Source organism: Xiphophorus couchianus, chromosome 2 (assembly GCF_001444195.1).
Source record: "Xiphophorus couchianus chromosome 2, X_couchianus-1.0, whole genome shotgun sequence".
Lineage (NCBI taxonomy): Eukaryota > Metazoa > Chordata > Actinopteri > Cyprinodontiformes > Poeciliidae > Xiphophorus > Xiphophorus couchianus.
In genome coordinates this window covers 16,547,033-16,562,746 of record NC_040229.1, presented here as the reverse complement: position 1 = coordinate 16,562,746, position 15,714 = coordinate 16,547,033, and the positions used below count along the sequence as shown (strand labels likewise).

Below are 15,714 nucleotides of genomic sequence, written 5' to 3'. Positions count from 1 at the left end.
TTTTTTAAATCCTCTTTATTGGTATCACAATAAATACCTCAAAGGATCATTATAAATTAAGCACTGGTAACATAATTTACTGAAGTCATTTTAATAAGTCAACCCAGTAGGAATTATGGGGACTCACTTGGATGTGAAGTTGCCTTTGGTCCTAAACTAAAGTCAGCGGTTTCATGAGGTACAATATATTTTTAATTAAGTGGGAGTATTATATTGACCACAATGTATTAAGACCACTTTATTTATATGGAGACTCACTATCTCAATTTAAATCTGTTTATATAACTGGATTTATTTAATTTTATATTTTCATATAACTGGATATAATTTGAACCAAGCTCAAATAATTTAATTAACTACATACAGCAGTTAAGCTAGAAAAAGTATTTTTAATAGTAATTATATTATAGCTCTGCTATAAAAATCAGATTTAGCTACATTTGGTACTAACATGTCAAGTCTTTATGAAAAAAAAGAGATTTATAGATTGGGTAAAAATTTACAGTGGTGCATCTCTAATATCAGATCTAAACCACTATGCATAACTGCCTGATTCCTAGAAAATTTGTTACTACCAAAATCCTCCTTTGCTATTGCTATGTTTTACTACCAATGCTACACGGTACCTCTATGCATCAGAGCTGGGCTGAGGGGGAGACTGACAGACGTCCTCAGTAGGAGAGCTGTCTGCTGTGCCTCTAAACCGGGAGAGAGGACACACACATAAGGAAAGGGGGGTTAGTAAAGACAGAAAGACAAACAAGAGAGAAATGACAAATATTAAGTGATGGGATGGACGTCCAAAAGGAAATGTCCAGCAGAGTGAGGGGGATATGATTGAGAAATGAAAAAGATTGAGAAAAAAGGAAAAGAAAAGTAGCAATGAAGATGCCAAAAAGACATATTAAATTGGCTGGAGTTAGAAAAGCTTTGAAAACAAAACCCAAATTACATAGAGCGTGATGTGAAAACAATAAAAGCTGACATAAACAGAAACAGAACCGAAGCTTGTGAGCGTGTTTTGGGTCAGGTTTGGACAAAGATGAAAACACCGGAGCTAAAGCTTTCTGGTACCTTCCAGAAACTGTGCGATTGTTTCTTACCCGCTTTTCCAGTTGATGATGTGCTGTGGGCTACAGGGCGGTGTGGGCGTGGCTGGGTGCTCACTGGATGGCGTCAGGCTCCTCTGGCTGTGAGGGGAAGCAGCTGAAGGGAGAGCCGACAATTAGTCAAGCAACACGAATAAAGGTGACAAAAGGGGGTGAGGGACAGAAGGAATTCCAGCTATGCTTCACATGTGGGGCTGAGGGATGTGGTTTCAGTGTGACAAATGCATTTTGCCTCCGGAGTCAGTCGGAGAAAAAAATTCCCGATTTTTTGTTTGTCTTACAGGGTAATTCCCTGCTTTTCGGGCATCTGCGCTAACTTAGATCAACTCGAGTAAAAAATCTTTATCTCTTTCGCTTGTCAAATGAGGTCATGCTACTAGCCTGTGGTATTATATGCAAGGTTCTTGTTTGGGAACTTTAGTACATTTTATATGGCTTGTAAAAAAGTCCAAATATTAATTTCACTGCTTTTTAGACACTGAAAAATGGAATGAAAAAGGGTGAAATTGTATTTTACTGTTTTTGGTAAATTTCTGTACTTGGTATACATTTCGATATTATGCATCCTTAATTAACACTGCTTCTGATAAAGTTTCTTTTTTTAATTTTAAATGTACAGACTAAACAATAAGACAAGCTTTACAACCAGATTAAAATTAAAGATAGTACACAAATGTTGATATAATAATAATGTTGACAACAATTATAAACTATGGAAGTTTATAATTGTTGAATTGCAAGTATGCATTTTACATTTTATTTTCTGTTCAAAACATAATTCTTCCATGTTGGTTTTCACTTTGCTCCTGCTGTCAAATGACTCTCAAGTGAAGTTTCAATAACCCGAGATTTCTACTTATTTGCTTTCCTGTGTCATGCCAACAATGTCAAGGCTTCAAATTCTAACTGTTCAAATATTTTTACATTTTATATTTTACTCATTGAATGTTATCTTTTCCGCTTTCAGTGGAGCATTTCACAGTTGAGTGTGAAGCAGCCGGGATGAGGATCAGTGCCTCCAAATTCAAGACCATGGTGTTGAGCCAGAAAATGACAGACAGCCTTCTTTGCGTTGGGGAAGAGGTCCTGCCTCAAGTGGAGGAGTTCACGTATCTCTAGGTCTTGTTCATGAATGAGGGGAAAAATGGGGTGGGAGCTCAATAGGCAGATTGCGGCGTCTACAGTGATGCTGTGCCAAAACGTGAAGCTCTCGATCTACCGGTCGATGCATGTTTCTACCCTCATCTATGGACATGCGCTTTGGGTTGTGACCGAAAAAGTTAAGACTGCGGATACAAGCGACTGAAATGAGTTTCTTGCACAGGGTGTCCTAGCTCTTTTATAGAGATAGGGTGAGAAGCTCATGGAAGGACTCAGAGTCGACCCGATGTTCTTCCACATCGAGAAGAGCCAGTTGAGGTGACTCGAGCATCTGGTTAGGATGCCTCCCTGGTGAGGCGTTCCGGGCACCAGATGGAGATTCAGAGGAATCCCAGGGACAATTGGACATAGATGGAGGGATTATGTTTCTCAGCTGGCTTGGGAATGCCTTGGGATTCCTCATGAGGATCTGGCTCAAGTGACTGGGAAGAGGGAAGTCTGGGTCCCCCTGCTTTGGCTGCTACCACCGTGATCCGCTCCAAGATGAGCAGAAGATAATGGATAAAGTGACCTTCGTCTCTTGAAATGTAAAATGTAGTCAACCATAAAGCAAATTAAAATAAATTTGTTCTAACTCTAAATCGCTTTTTAAATTGTAGAAGAATAGGAAACAAGTCATAATTGGTCGATCAGTGTTTATTATATACCATGTCATGTTTACTTGTCCTTAACAGCAAGGCTGAATAAAACTGAATACTCTTTTTTCTGTAATGGGGAACAGCTGATGGTCTGTTAACACTGATATATGGAGTTTAATAAAAATAATTGAAAGCATACCTGGTGAGCCCTTGGCGAGTGATCCAACTCTGCTCCCCCGTCCATGTCCCAGAGTGCCTTGCTGTGACCCAGTCTCAGAAGATGTGGATCCTGAATGTGAGTGGCTTCTTTCTTTTAGGCTCCCTGATGACCTCTGGTACCAACAGCGCAGCTCCTCAGACACCACTGCCCTCCCCCCTCCTCCGCCACCCTCTCTCCCTAACGATGGAGTCCGTACGATCTGAGATCGAGATGGCGTGAGTCGGCCGCTTCCCTCTCCTCCCTCCTCCCCACCCCAGGCCTCCTTGTAAAGTCCGCCGGCTGTGTAGGAGCTAGAGGTCTTAAACTGGGCCTTCACACTGTAGTGACCCTCCTGGTCGCTTTCCAAGCTGCGCACTACAACGCCGTTGGAGCTGCCCTCCACATACAGAGGGTACTCCTTGATGCGGTACTGGGAGGAGGGCTGGCTCTGACTGTGGAGGTAAACTCCATGATGCCCACCTCCGATCCCACCTCCACCTGAGCCTCCAACGGAGCCGTTCTTAGCTGCCAGATTTGGCATAGAGCCCGAGTTCGAGGAACCCAACTGACCAGCAGACCTGCGGAGAAAAGATATTGACATTTGCCTTAATTAACACGGAGTTTGATAAAGTGAGCAGATAATCATAAAAACTAACGGCCTGGCCCTCACCTGTGCCTTTGCCGTTGCCTCTGCCTGGCTTTGGAAGGTGAGTCCTCTCCCAGAGTGGAATAGTTGGGGTTGCTGCCAGGGGGTCCACCAGAGGGGCAATAATGCTCTGAGCTGCTTTGGCTGGTACAGGATGAACAGTCATCCAGTGGGTCGGAGCCATTGGAGCCTCGTCCCGGGCCAAGGAAAAAGTCGGGACTGCCCAGGGTGTGCGGATGTGCATCGGGTTCGGATGCTAGCAGTTTGCCCTGGGACTCAAGGCTGGAGCTGCGGTTCCTAAAGTGCTGAGAGAGACTGTGCAGACGCGTGGGACTGATGTCCACTGACCTGTGAAACGAAGGTCAAGAAAAGGTCACAAATGACATTTCAATGTTCAGAGTTTTTCTGTCTAGGTTTCAGACTCATGCTGACTGACCTGGTGGAATGTACATAGTGTGGAGTTCTGGTTCTCAGGTCCGGTGTTGACGGCATGCTGGACTGAGAGTTCCAGTGAGGTGTGCTCCTGATCGGGCTGCTCTGAAGGGAGTTACTGCCCCCTGCTTCAGTACTCCCAGAACTTGGAAAACGCCTGTGACTGAACAGAAGGGAGAGACGGTATTTTATATCACACATGGATGGGTTGTGTGCATCTGTTTGCTTTACACGTATTCACATTTAACAAACACAACTCAGTCCCATGCAAAGCATGTTTTGTGACATCACAAACATAAACCTTAATGTATTTTATTGGGATTTGTATTCACAAACTTTATTACCAACTACAGTAATGTGTCACATGCAATTGTAATCAGTTTTCTGCCATCCTGGAGTCAATACTTTGTTGAACCAAGTTTTGCTGGAATTACAGTTTGAAGTCTTTTGCATTCACATCTGGAAACCAAAGCTCTTGCCTATTATTCATTGTTTAACAGCTCAAGCTTGGCCACACTGAATGGAGAGCATCTGTGAATTCTAACATGTGAATCTAGTTTAGTCTAAATCAGACCACATTTAGGCTCAATGTCCAGCTGAAAGGTGAATCGCTGCCTCACACACTAGTCTTTTGTAGACCCTAACAGGTTTTCTTCCTGTGTATCTAGCTCTGCCCACTTGTGCTGGATTTTTTTTTTGGGTTATCAGAATAAAAAAGTCCAAATATTATTATTTTTTTTACTTGTTAAAAACTTGAAAAAATATGGATGCTTTTTGCTTCTATGTAACAAATATGTAGTAGTAAATTCTAGCAAGATTCAAGGGGTGTGGACACTTTATCAAACCTTATCAAACAAAAAGAAGAGCTAGAATACCTGGAGTGAGAAGAGCGCTTCTTTACTTTTTCGTAAGGCTCATCCAGTGATGATTCGCTCCACATCTTGGGTTTGATGGGAGATTTATCATAGTCAGAGCGAGTGTAGTGCATGTGTCGCAGTCCATCCAGGGACTGCGGGGGAGGAGGCCGGCTGTGAGAGGGGGGTCGCGGAGGGAGGCCTTTATGAGGCGACGCTACAGGAGAAAAGGTTGGGGTATCTGTAACTTGAGGATCATCTGAAATAAAAAAGAGAGGTCACAACTCTAATAATTATTGTGATAAAGTATAACATTCAAGAAAAGGTAAAGTTTTACCGTCATCTAAGACCAGTGCATCAGATAGTGAGCTGTCTTCAGAACATATATTGGCTTCTACAGGAAAGAAAGACAGAAAAAAATATATGGGGTGTACATGTTGAGTGTTTTACTTATACAGAAGAGACAGAACATAAAACGAGTAATACTACTTATGTAAGTGTTGTGGCTAAAATCAGAGATTCACTAAAAATTGGCTAGAGATTGTGAACTGCTGATTTATTAGTTTTATTTTGTAGGGATTCATTTCATGCTGAGAAAAAGGGGGTGTGGGGAGAGCAATCAATACTTTATTTTACATTTTACTGTTGGAGCAGTTGAATTCTTTTTATGCAAAACGTAGCAATAAAACTGTTTTTCTTTCAGACAAATTGAAATTCAAGAACAGAAAACAGACAAGAAATCTCTGACAGGTAGATCTCCAGACAAATTGGTACCTTCTATGATAAGTGACGCCCTCTGTGTCGGCTTCTTGCCGGAGCGGACCCGATATTCATTGATAGAGTTTTCAATTTCCTGGAGCTTCTTAAGTGCATTCAGATAAGAAGTTTTCCTCTGCTTCTTCAGCTTTTTGCTGCTCACGTGAGGATCGCTGGCGAGACGCCTGGCCGCCTCTGTAATCTGCGACTGAATGGCAAACTCCCGCTCCAAACGCTCAAGCTCCTCCTCCTGGCATAAACACACAAGTGCAAACTTTATACAAAAGAAGCAAAAAGGTACTGGATCCCCTCAATGTTGTAGCAACAGAAACAAATGAAAAATCCAAAAACAACAAGCCTGAGCGTCCAGACACGAAATCATACTAATTCTCTCATGTCACACATTCAGTCAGACACGCAGAGAGATATCTGTGCCAGTAAAAACACACTGCGGAAATCATTTATCTATGCTGTCGTTGCACAGTCTCTCACCACTCTATTAAGACCCAGTGTCCCCCAATAAAAACAGCCCAGCATTAATCTATCCACTCCTACACAGCAGCTCTCTGGGATTTATAGAACAGAGCAGGTTGAATAAAGAAAACATATTCTGAACAGTAGATAAATGCAAATACAAACATAGTGCATGAGAAGTCTGAGTCTGAGTTGCACAGCCCTGACTGGTAAATTGGATTGCCATCTTGTGATTCAAAGTAGCTTTCTCCTGCATTGGAGTGTGAGAGCACACACATATGATTTCAGTTACCTCAGCAGAGACAGGATAATAATATATTACCTTTTGGGTCTCTTAATATTAGACTATATCTGTTCTTAAGAATCCTTCTCACTAACAGCGACCTTGCAGCACCGCTGGAGTAGCTTCTATTTCTGTGTAGTCACAGTTTAAGGTGCTTAGTGTAAAATTATGATATATCTTTCTGCTTGGAAGGCGGTTTTTGTGATACTGTGTCCCTGGATCCTTTTCAAAGAACACAAACTCAGTGAAACACACACACATTCAGGCACGCACACAATCCTACTATCACCACTTCCTGTGGTTAAAATGCAGCCACACTATATTTAGAAGCTGTGCTCTGTTGGAAAAACTACCCGTGGTATAAAAAGGAAGCAAAATAAAAAGCTAAACGTCTTCTAGGTGCAAAATGTATCAGATTGTAGGCTTTTTCTACAAACAAACCTAACTTTATGATCTCATATATTTATTATGCTTGTTTGGTAAGAGGAGGATCAGGACAATACAGAAAAATGCTGGAGAGGGGAACTAGGAATGGGACCACTACCTCGCCCTTTGGTAAGATTTTTTGCTCGTCCAGTTTGAAGGCAGTGCCAATCTTCCGTCTCACTGTGGGTGGTTCCTCTCCGGGATCAAGAGGATATTCCTTTGGAAGTTTCCCTGTTAGTTCCTGCAAAAACATTAGAGTAATAAAGTTGAAAAAAGGGAATTCCAGGAAGCATTCAAAAATATTTGCCAATTCTGTGGCCATTTTTCTCATACCGCTTCTCTGATACAGATGCTCTTGAGTTCCTCTAGTCTCTGTCGCAGCGTTTCCTCCAGAGCTTCCTGCCTGGCCCTCAGAGCTGCCAGCATGTCCTTCTTAGCAGTTTGGGAACTGTCTGATTCCTGAGAGCCTGCAAGGCGCAGACAACACAAAACATCAGGAGAGGTCTTGTACGGGAGATTGGGGAAGGGGGAGAGGAGCTGCGTGTGCACCTGCTGCTCCTGCAGGATATTTACAGGGAAGCGAATGGAACGTTTTGATAAGGGAGCTGAGTTTTAGAGCTGTGTTTGTGTGAGCATGCAAGTGTTTAGAGAAAAGGGCAATTTAGGACAAAGTCAGTGACGCACTTCGCCAAGACCCGGAGATGGTGCCAGCCTTCTTTGTACTATGCCACGTTGAAAACAACACAAACATACACACAGGGACCTTGTTCCTTTCTCATTGACGTTGATGTGTTTCAAAGTGTGGCTGACCTTTCAGACAATACAGACGTGACCAATAAGGAAAATGTTTTGTAGTTCAAAATAAACTACAAAGCAAAAACAGAATCTTATAGTTATAATGTGCATAATTTTTAAGGTCAAAGTTCAAAACAACTGTGAAGTACACAGATCTAAAACTGAACCTTTTGTATTTGTGTGTACTGTGATTGTCTATGCACAATTCACTTTGGCTTGTACGCTAGTGTGCCAGCATTTCTTTCATGTGGCTGTAGTCATGTGATGTAGTAGATTTACGTGTGGTTTGGAACATGGTTGTTTTGCATGACCCAAATTCAGTTTTTATACACAAAGCAGTGTTGTAGTACTCGAGACCGGTCTTGGTCTCGAGACCATTTTTTGATAGTCTCGGTCTCATCTCGGACTCGACCGCATTCAGTCTCGGTCTTGTCTCGGTCTCGGGCGCTGAGGACTCGGGATTTTATTTCAAGACCAGTCAAGACTGAAACTGTGGAAATATCACTAAACTTATTGCATACTGTCCAATTTATTTGTTAACATGTTTGTTTTCACTGGATGTAAAACGCACTGATAAAAATCCAAGCAATAACGTGACTTACCAATTCTGTTACTCCCCCCACCCCACCTTCCACTCGCACGCGGTGCTCCAAGACATGCGCAGTGGTTTTCTTTGAGCGGCAGAAGATGTCTGTCTAATCGACAGTAATAGAATTGCGCTGCATAAATCCTAAGAAAGCCAAAGGCTTTGCTTTCACAGACGGTGGGGACTACATCTAACTTTTTTCGTCACTTAGAAAAGAAGCTCAAAGAAAGGTAAGCTCCGTCTTGGTCTTGTCTCGGTCTCGATACACCCTTGTCTTGGTCTTGGGTTAGGTGGTCTTGAGTACAACACTGACACAAAGTATCAAAATTCACACAAGAAGAAATTTTTCAAACAAAGAACTTCATAAATAACTATAAGTAACTTGTCAGAGAAGCCCATATTGTCAATCTTTTCTCCACTGTGTTGGTTTAGTAATCAATCAAATTTTCCAGGACTGTGAAGATGGTGTTGTAGCAGCCAAACAAATAACTGTTCTTGAGTTTCCTCATTACATTATAATGGCTTTCTGGGATCTAAAGGGCGTTTTCCTTTCAACTCTAATTTTAGTTGGAAAACAAACCTTCTGTCCCATTCATTACTTGCTTAGCACAGATAGGCATTGTTTTAAAGGCAATGTCAAGTTTGTACTCAAACTGCCGCCCTTTCATTCTCTCACCCCCTAAATTTAGAGGAGGTAGGGGCCTCTGGAGGATGAATCTGTGACATGGAGGGTGGGAGTGGTATCCCATGCATACTGAAAGACAGGGTTGGGTGTTTGTACAGTATATGTGTGAGAACATTCATCAGAGAATGAGTATTCTGTTTCCAGTGACAGCTGCTTCTGTCCTTCCAAAGCTCCTCTCTGCCTATACCAACGCATGCAAACTCATACAGAGTCTTATATTAATCATTCTTCTTCAGCGTTTGTCAAATCTTTTCCTTTTGTTTTATTTTTCCTCAACACACTCGGATCCAAACACGTACATACATACACATACATACCTGAGGAGAGCAGGCTGCCGCTGCTGCCACTGATAATCTTGCCCTTGCTGCCCATGTTGGCCAATTTGGATGTCTTCAAAGTTCCTGTCTCTGTAAGATCTATCGCGATCTCACTCAGACTCCGCGCAGCATGGATCTTTGACTGGAAAGATAACAAATAGGAATATTTGCAAAAACATATTGTGTACAAATACAGTTACATTTCAATAAATTAGGATATAATCAATAACATATGCATAATTATTACATTGAGTTATTACATTTGACCCTGAATAGCAACTAAAAAAAACAATCTCTGGTTTATTCAAATTTCAGAAGAGGTTTAACCAAAATGTTGTTGTTAAAGAAGGTGACTTTACAACGAGCCTTATTCAAGCGTAATTTTGGAAAGTTTAATAGATCAATGGAAATAACTGGATCTATGAAAAGATTAGAGAGATAAATTTCAGTTAAGAGTTTGGGTGGGTTCACAAGTCTTGGACAACAACTGGAGTCAGTGCTTCAAGTGATACCACACTCACGGTTATCCTGAACATCGGCTACCCTAAATACTAGCAGAACCTTGATAAAAAACAAATCAGGACTTTGAAGAAAAAGAACTGGACTGTTACGCGGTGGTCTAAAATTCAGTTTTTAGATTAAAGTAAATTTAGCATTGTTTCTTGGGAATCAAACGTGTTAGATGACGGCATTCTCTGACTTATTGCTTTGAAACTGACCTTGCTCTGCTTGCGGTCCAGGTAGAACTGATGCTGGCTGATGGCCATGGCCCAGATGGACTTTATGAGAGCAGGACAGGCATACCAGGTATGCACGGCGATGCCGCTGTGTCCAAACGTCCTTCTGGTTACCGACGCCCTACAGTAGGAGCGGACAAAAGGCCTCCTTATATACACTGAAAACAAAAGATTGTTCAACTACTCTAGTGGCGCCTGCTGCTACTGAAACTAACGAATAACAATGATAAAGATGTTTTTTATTTTAGAAAAGCCACACACAATGTCCTAAATTGTTTACTCATCCTTTTTTTAAACACACATCTGCAGCAGACCAGCTCGCTCTAATGACAGCTTCCTTTAAAGAACACACCGCTGCTCCCTGTTTCACCCCGTCTGTCTCTTTTTCACTCATTCCCTCCCTTTCTGACTGCAGAATAACACTCCATATATATATATATATATATATATATATATATATATATATATATATATATATATATATATATATATAAATACAGCCATGTTAAACAAACACAGGAGAGGTCACTTCCTCTACAAAGAGCTACACTACATCCATCTCTCCTTCTCCTATAATCTATCAGTGCTTTACTCTGTGTGTGTTTGTGTGTGTGAACACATGTTTAAGACTCCGACTATCAATCTGTTCCACCATGACATCCCCAACGTCTGCTGTGCTGCCAAGACAAATTTTACTACTTTGACTAAATTTGACTCCAACCTCCGTTTTCCTGCTCCACACAGAATACACTTTGGATCTCTACATATCCCCATATGTTTGACTATAAACTTAAAGTAAAAGGCATGGGAAGGTGTCCACAATTTAGGAAACTTCTATCATTTAAATTAGCATGTTTTACTAAACATAAGATCAACAAAATGGACTGTGACGACTCAATGACAGTCTAAAATCTCAAAAGAATATAAAAACACAAATCAATAAAGTGCTTTAAGAGCTTGAGTTTGTGATGTAAATTTACCTCCTGGGGTCATGAACTTCCACTGAAAACTTCTTCTCTCTGAAGTAAAGGTTCTCCAGTTGACGCCATTGAAACACCTGAGGTTTAGAAAAAACAGACAGCCTTTAGAAGAGCTCAGAGGAAACATGCTTCACATTAAATCCTCACAGCCTTTAGCCCGATCTCTTTCCCAGAATGCTTCTTTTTGTTTGGCAGGAACATGCAAATGAATCAGAGAAGCAGGGAGAAAAAGAAAAGCTGATAAGAAAGGAGCTGTTAGGAGAGAGGAGACCTCAAATCTGGAGGTCTATGATCAGGTCCAGACCAGGCGGTCTTTCCACAAAGGCTCCCAGCACTGGATGACTTCACTCTGAAGTAAGACAGTGTGAGCGGAAGAAGTCTTGACTTTTCTTTTTTTTAAATCCTCTTCCGTCTCCTTCATGAACCATTTGCTTTTCTGTGAAATAAAGTCCAAGCCAGCTGTGTAGAAAAGCTTCCCTAAAGACGAGCTCTGCAGCAAGTGTGTAGGTTCAGTCTTTCCAAGCGTAAGAGGAAAAGAGAGGCTTGAGGTGGTGTGTGTTCACCATCTGGAGCCATGTGTGTGTATGTTTGTGCAGAGAAAGTGAGTAAAGTTAAGTTTCCTCCTCTCCTGGAGTTTTGCTGGGAGGGTTTAGAAATGAGAAGGGGAGTTTATCCCCTCCTCATGACCCCTCCTCCCTCCCTCGGGGACTCTGTGTTCAGCTCCAGGCTGCAGTTGGGAGGTGTGTGTGTAACAACGGGTTGGTGTAGCGGCTGTGAGGTGTGTGTGTATGCTAGAAAAGTAGGAGTGAGGCTTTCTGTGGGCCTGGTGATAGAAATGCTATTGCTTTGTTAGTTAGAACTCTGGGTATTATTCTTATTAATAGAGAAAGTAAAAGGAGGAGGATTTTCTGCTTCAATCAGTTCATCTGAGATACAAGGACTTAGAGAAGTAGCAACCGTGTGAAATATATAAGGGAAAACTCTTTATTAGAACAATAAACAGAAGGAGGTGTGAATTGCTAAAGTAATGCACAAAAAAGACAATTATATCTAATTTGAATGTGGCTGAGGGGGGAAAAAATCAGCTGCCTTATCAAAACCCCTGCCATACCTTAGGCTTTCAGTGGAGTGTGAAATGCTAATGTAGCGTGGTGCTAAAAATAGCAGGCAGGGCAGATTCAGCTTGTGTGGGTGCGTTAGTTAGAAATGGGCCGGAGCTGTGGAGATTAGATAGGTCTTCTAGAATCATGGTTCTAATCATTCTGGTACTTGCAGTGCAGTTAGTGGTACTTAAAACAAATTTTTATATCAACCATTTACAGTGCACAAGACTAACCAACAGTGATGCACGGTTCACACACACAAACCGACAAAAGATAGTTCAAATAAATTGAATCTGAAACTTCAGTGACAATGAAGTATTTCTAACTACTACCACACAAACACAATTTTAATTTAACCATATTTTATTTACTGTTAATAAATCCGTGCACACGTCAAAATCTGACCCTGACATCTAGACGTTACAGGTGAAATTGAGACTCATTAAACCTACATCTACTATTACTGAATTTTGGCAATTCAGTATGGATTGTAGTCATGATATCCTGTTCGTAGCTGACCAGAGTAGTGACCAGTCTGATCTTCTGCTGCTGTAGCCCTTCTCATTAAATACTAAAGGAATGCGTTCACTAACATATTCATATTTAGTATGCTATATGTAGAGCAGATACTGAGAAGCAATTAAATCCTCAAAATGTCAGATGTCCAAATGAAGAAATTTTTAGATTTTGGGTTTGTGAGAGACTTGCTTAGAGTTCTGACTTCAAATAAATAGTTTTCTATTTAAACCTGAGATTTTGAATTTTTGGCTTTTGAGTAAAAATAAAACGCCAAATTAATCTGCACAGTATAGTCAAATGTACCATTTCCATTGGATTACATATTTTTTGTCTCTTTTTCAATTCCAGGTGTTGTTTTACTGTTCTGAAATGCCTGTCAACATAGCAGGACTTGGAAACCTTGCCCTACCTGCCAACTTGTCATCATAGCTCCTTCAGTGTTTACTGCTGTGTTTATTATCATGCTGTGCCTTTAATGTAAGTTTTACATGTGAAGTATTTTTGTTGTATCAATACTACTGTCATGTTATTTTGGTACACCTATACAACCTTGTAGTTATCTATTTTTAATTCTGACCTACTTAAAAGTTACATAAGTCTATTTATTAAAAAAAACAAAAAACTTTGTAGCCTTTGTGTTTTTTTTAACAGCTTCTTTTCTTTCTAGGACTAATGTAAAAGCCACTGGGTGGTTCTGTTATAACAGTAGTACATGTACATGTGCACACGCTACCAACCCTCTTCCTCTTGGCTGCAGTCTACTGATACACAATGGTACAAACACACAAGCAAAGGAAATGACTGGTCATGATTCACCACTGAACAGAGCACTCAAGTGTACAGCACTCGCCTGTCTCATAATAATGTCAGCACAACCAAACTCACATCTATCACAGATGTAAAGGTCAATTCTGATAGAGTGCAAATGCCTTTCTCTGGTGTAGCAGACTCCCTGGAGATTACAGAAGAATAGAGCATTTAAACAACGTAGGTCAGGACAGCTACAGTGACGCAACATATTATTCTTTTTTGGACTTGGACCTGTGAGCGAGGAAGACAATGGTTTTGTGTATGGGTGGGGATGCTACTGTATGGCATCTAGAAGTCGCCAAAGAGCTTCACATCGATGATAAGGCATTTCCTTTTATTTATGTATTAATTTGGCTTTACATAAATGACAACTTAAAACAATCCACCTTTTCCCCAAAAAGTATACAGTTTAAAAGGCAGAAATCTCTACATCCTCTAACACACAACAGAGAGTATGACGCCTTGCAAAAGTATTTGAACTTTAACAGCATCATTACAGCTTGTGTTGTATTCTGAGGTGTTCTGAGGTGCCCTGTTGGAACGTGAATCTCTTTAAATTACAAATAGGTGGGTTCAACTTACAAGCCAGGTGCTTTTTGAATGCACTGAATTTTAGTTAGGGCTATCAGACTGAAAAGAAAAGCTCAATTAAAATCCATGGATCACTTTGCATATTCTTATTAATTTTGATAAAAAAAATAATTTAGTACTTTTTTCCACTTCAGAATTATTAACCACTTTGTGTTGATCTATGATATATAATCCTAATAAAATACACCAAATACACATCCAGTTACATGACAAAAAGCAACAGGGGTGTGACTTAAAAATGCAACCAGTGAAACCACCGTTTGCTCTGTATTACCAGAAACATCTGATGACCTTCTGACAGTACCCACAGGTTAGTCTTAATAAGTCTTTAAAAGGTATTTAGTCAACTTGCAAACACTATAATTGTTGCCTAGAGGAATCACAAGACTTTAACGAAGCATCAGAACAGTGTGTGATTATCCAGTAAACCTGAGCATAAACATACGTGTAAACCCCCTCCCCCAGCTCAAATAGATGTGGTAGATGGTGTATATTTAAAACAACTGGCTCAACCCTTGTAAAAAAAAAAAAAAAAACTAAAAAAAAACATTTCATTACAAACATGATTTCTCTGTGCACTTTTTATACAAGACAATGTGAATTTCACTATTCTTTGAAAAAGAAAAATCTGTATATTTTATTGTGACTAAAGATTTTACTCCACCTTCCTGAGTCACAGTGCTGACCACTGACGGCCAGTACGCTGCTTTCTGAATCAGTGGTTACTGGTACTGAACACTAAAAACACAATCTGCTTTCTGCTAGTTCTAATGGTGATGGCCTGTCTAACACAAATGCAAGTGTTCTCAATGGGGTTTTACTGAACTTGTGATGCTGAAGAGTGTGCTGTAAAAAGGCCCAGAATAACCCAGTCTCTGCTTGTGAAAGCTTGTGCATGTCAGTTCTGAAGCTTAATGGACTAGTGACTAGTGACCACTTTTTTCAGTAACAAGTAATCTAAAGCGTTGCTATTTCATATCTAGTAGTAAGACTACAGTTACTTATCAAAATCATTCTGCGTTACTGTGCGTTACTATTTTCTTTTGGAATTTAATTTTATTCTTGTCGAGTGATCGCCGTTTCTATGTGACAGTATCAGCAGCGACAGAAACGTAAACAATGGAGGGAAGAGGGAGATGCAGAATGTGTCTGACCTCCAACTAGTTTTAGTCAGGCTCTCCCTGTCCATCATTTCCCAGATGATCCGTCCCGCTGTGTCTTTGTTAATGTCAAGTTAATATATTACGTCGAGCTATCCAGAACATTGGAAACATCGAGACTAATATGAACAAAGCAATAAACGTGAAAACAGCCACGAATGAACGAGTCCGTAAATTTGTGCAACTACACGCCAATATAATTATTAATATTAAGATAAGTGTCACAAATCTGTGCAGCAGCCATCTGAATTGTGGAGCCGCAGGAGGAGTACTGCGCTCTGACACAAAACGCACGGCTGTAACGCACAACCTGGAGGCTGGGGGTTAAAATTCCTCTTAGAGTTTTCCAGACAATAGTGGACCACACAAAAACACACACAAATTACTAATGTTTTTTTTTTTTACTGTTCATTTATGTGACACAATGTGTCTGTAAATTGGATATAATTGGATATAATATTAGATGAATACAATTCACTATCTTGTCAATGATCTAACACTTAACTTGCATCA

The 15,714-nt window shown here is 40.6% G+C and overlaps 1 protein-coding gene across 12 annotated transcripts in view; it reads right to left on the bottom strand.

Annotated features, from left to right (window-relative positions):
* Positions 1-15,714, bottom strand: part of frmd4a (FERM domain containing 4A) — a 113,650-nt gene that overhangs the window by 4,678 nt on the left and 93,258 nt on the right. For 6 of the 12 annotated variants that reach the window (XM_028032620.1, XM_028032628.1, XM_028032614.1 and 3 more), the window contains exons 12-23: positions 11,019-11,095; positions 10,021-10,162; positions 9,302-9,443; positions 7,252-7,385; positions 7,037-7,159; positions 5,754-5,985; positions 5,317-5,373; positions 5,001-5,238; positions 4,130-4,288; positions 3,718-4,041; positions 3,048-3,625; positions 1,104-1,206 (exon numbers count right to left, since the gene is read on the bottom strand). In XM_028032620.1, the coding sequence (XP_027888421.1) occupies positions 1,104-1,206; positions 3,048-3,625; positions 3,718-4,041; positions 4,130-4,288; positions 5,001-5,238; positions 5,317-5,373; positions 5,754-5,985; positions 7,037-7,159; positions 7,252-7,385; positions 9,302-9,443; positions 10,021-10,162; positions 11,019-11,095 (2,309 nt within the window). Of the gene's footprint in view, positions 1-626; positions 699-1,103; positions 1,207-3,047; positions 3,626-3,717; positions 4,042-4,129; positions 4,289-5,000; positions 5,239-5,316; positions 5,374-5,753; positions 5,986-7,036; positions 7,160-7,251; positions 7,386-9,301; positions 9,444-10,020; positions 10,163-11,018; positions 11,096-11,289; positions 12,400-15,714 lie in introns of those variants that run through there. The other 6 variants (XM_028032605.1, XM_028032587.1, XM_028032634.1 and 3 more) reach the window with 5 other exon arrangements.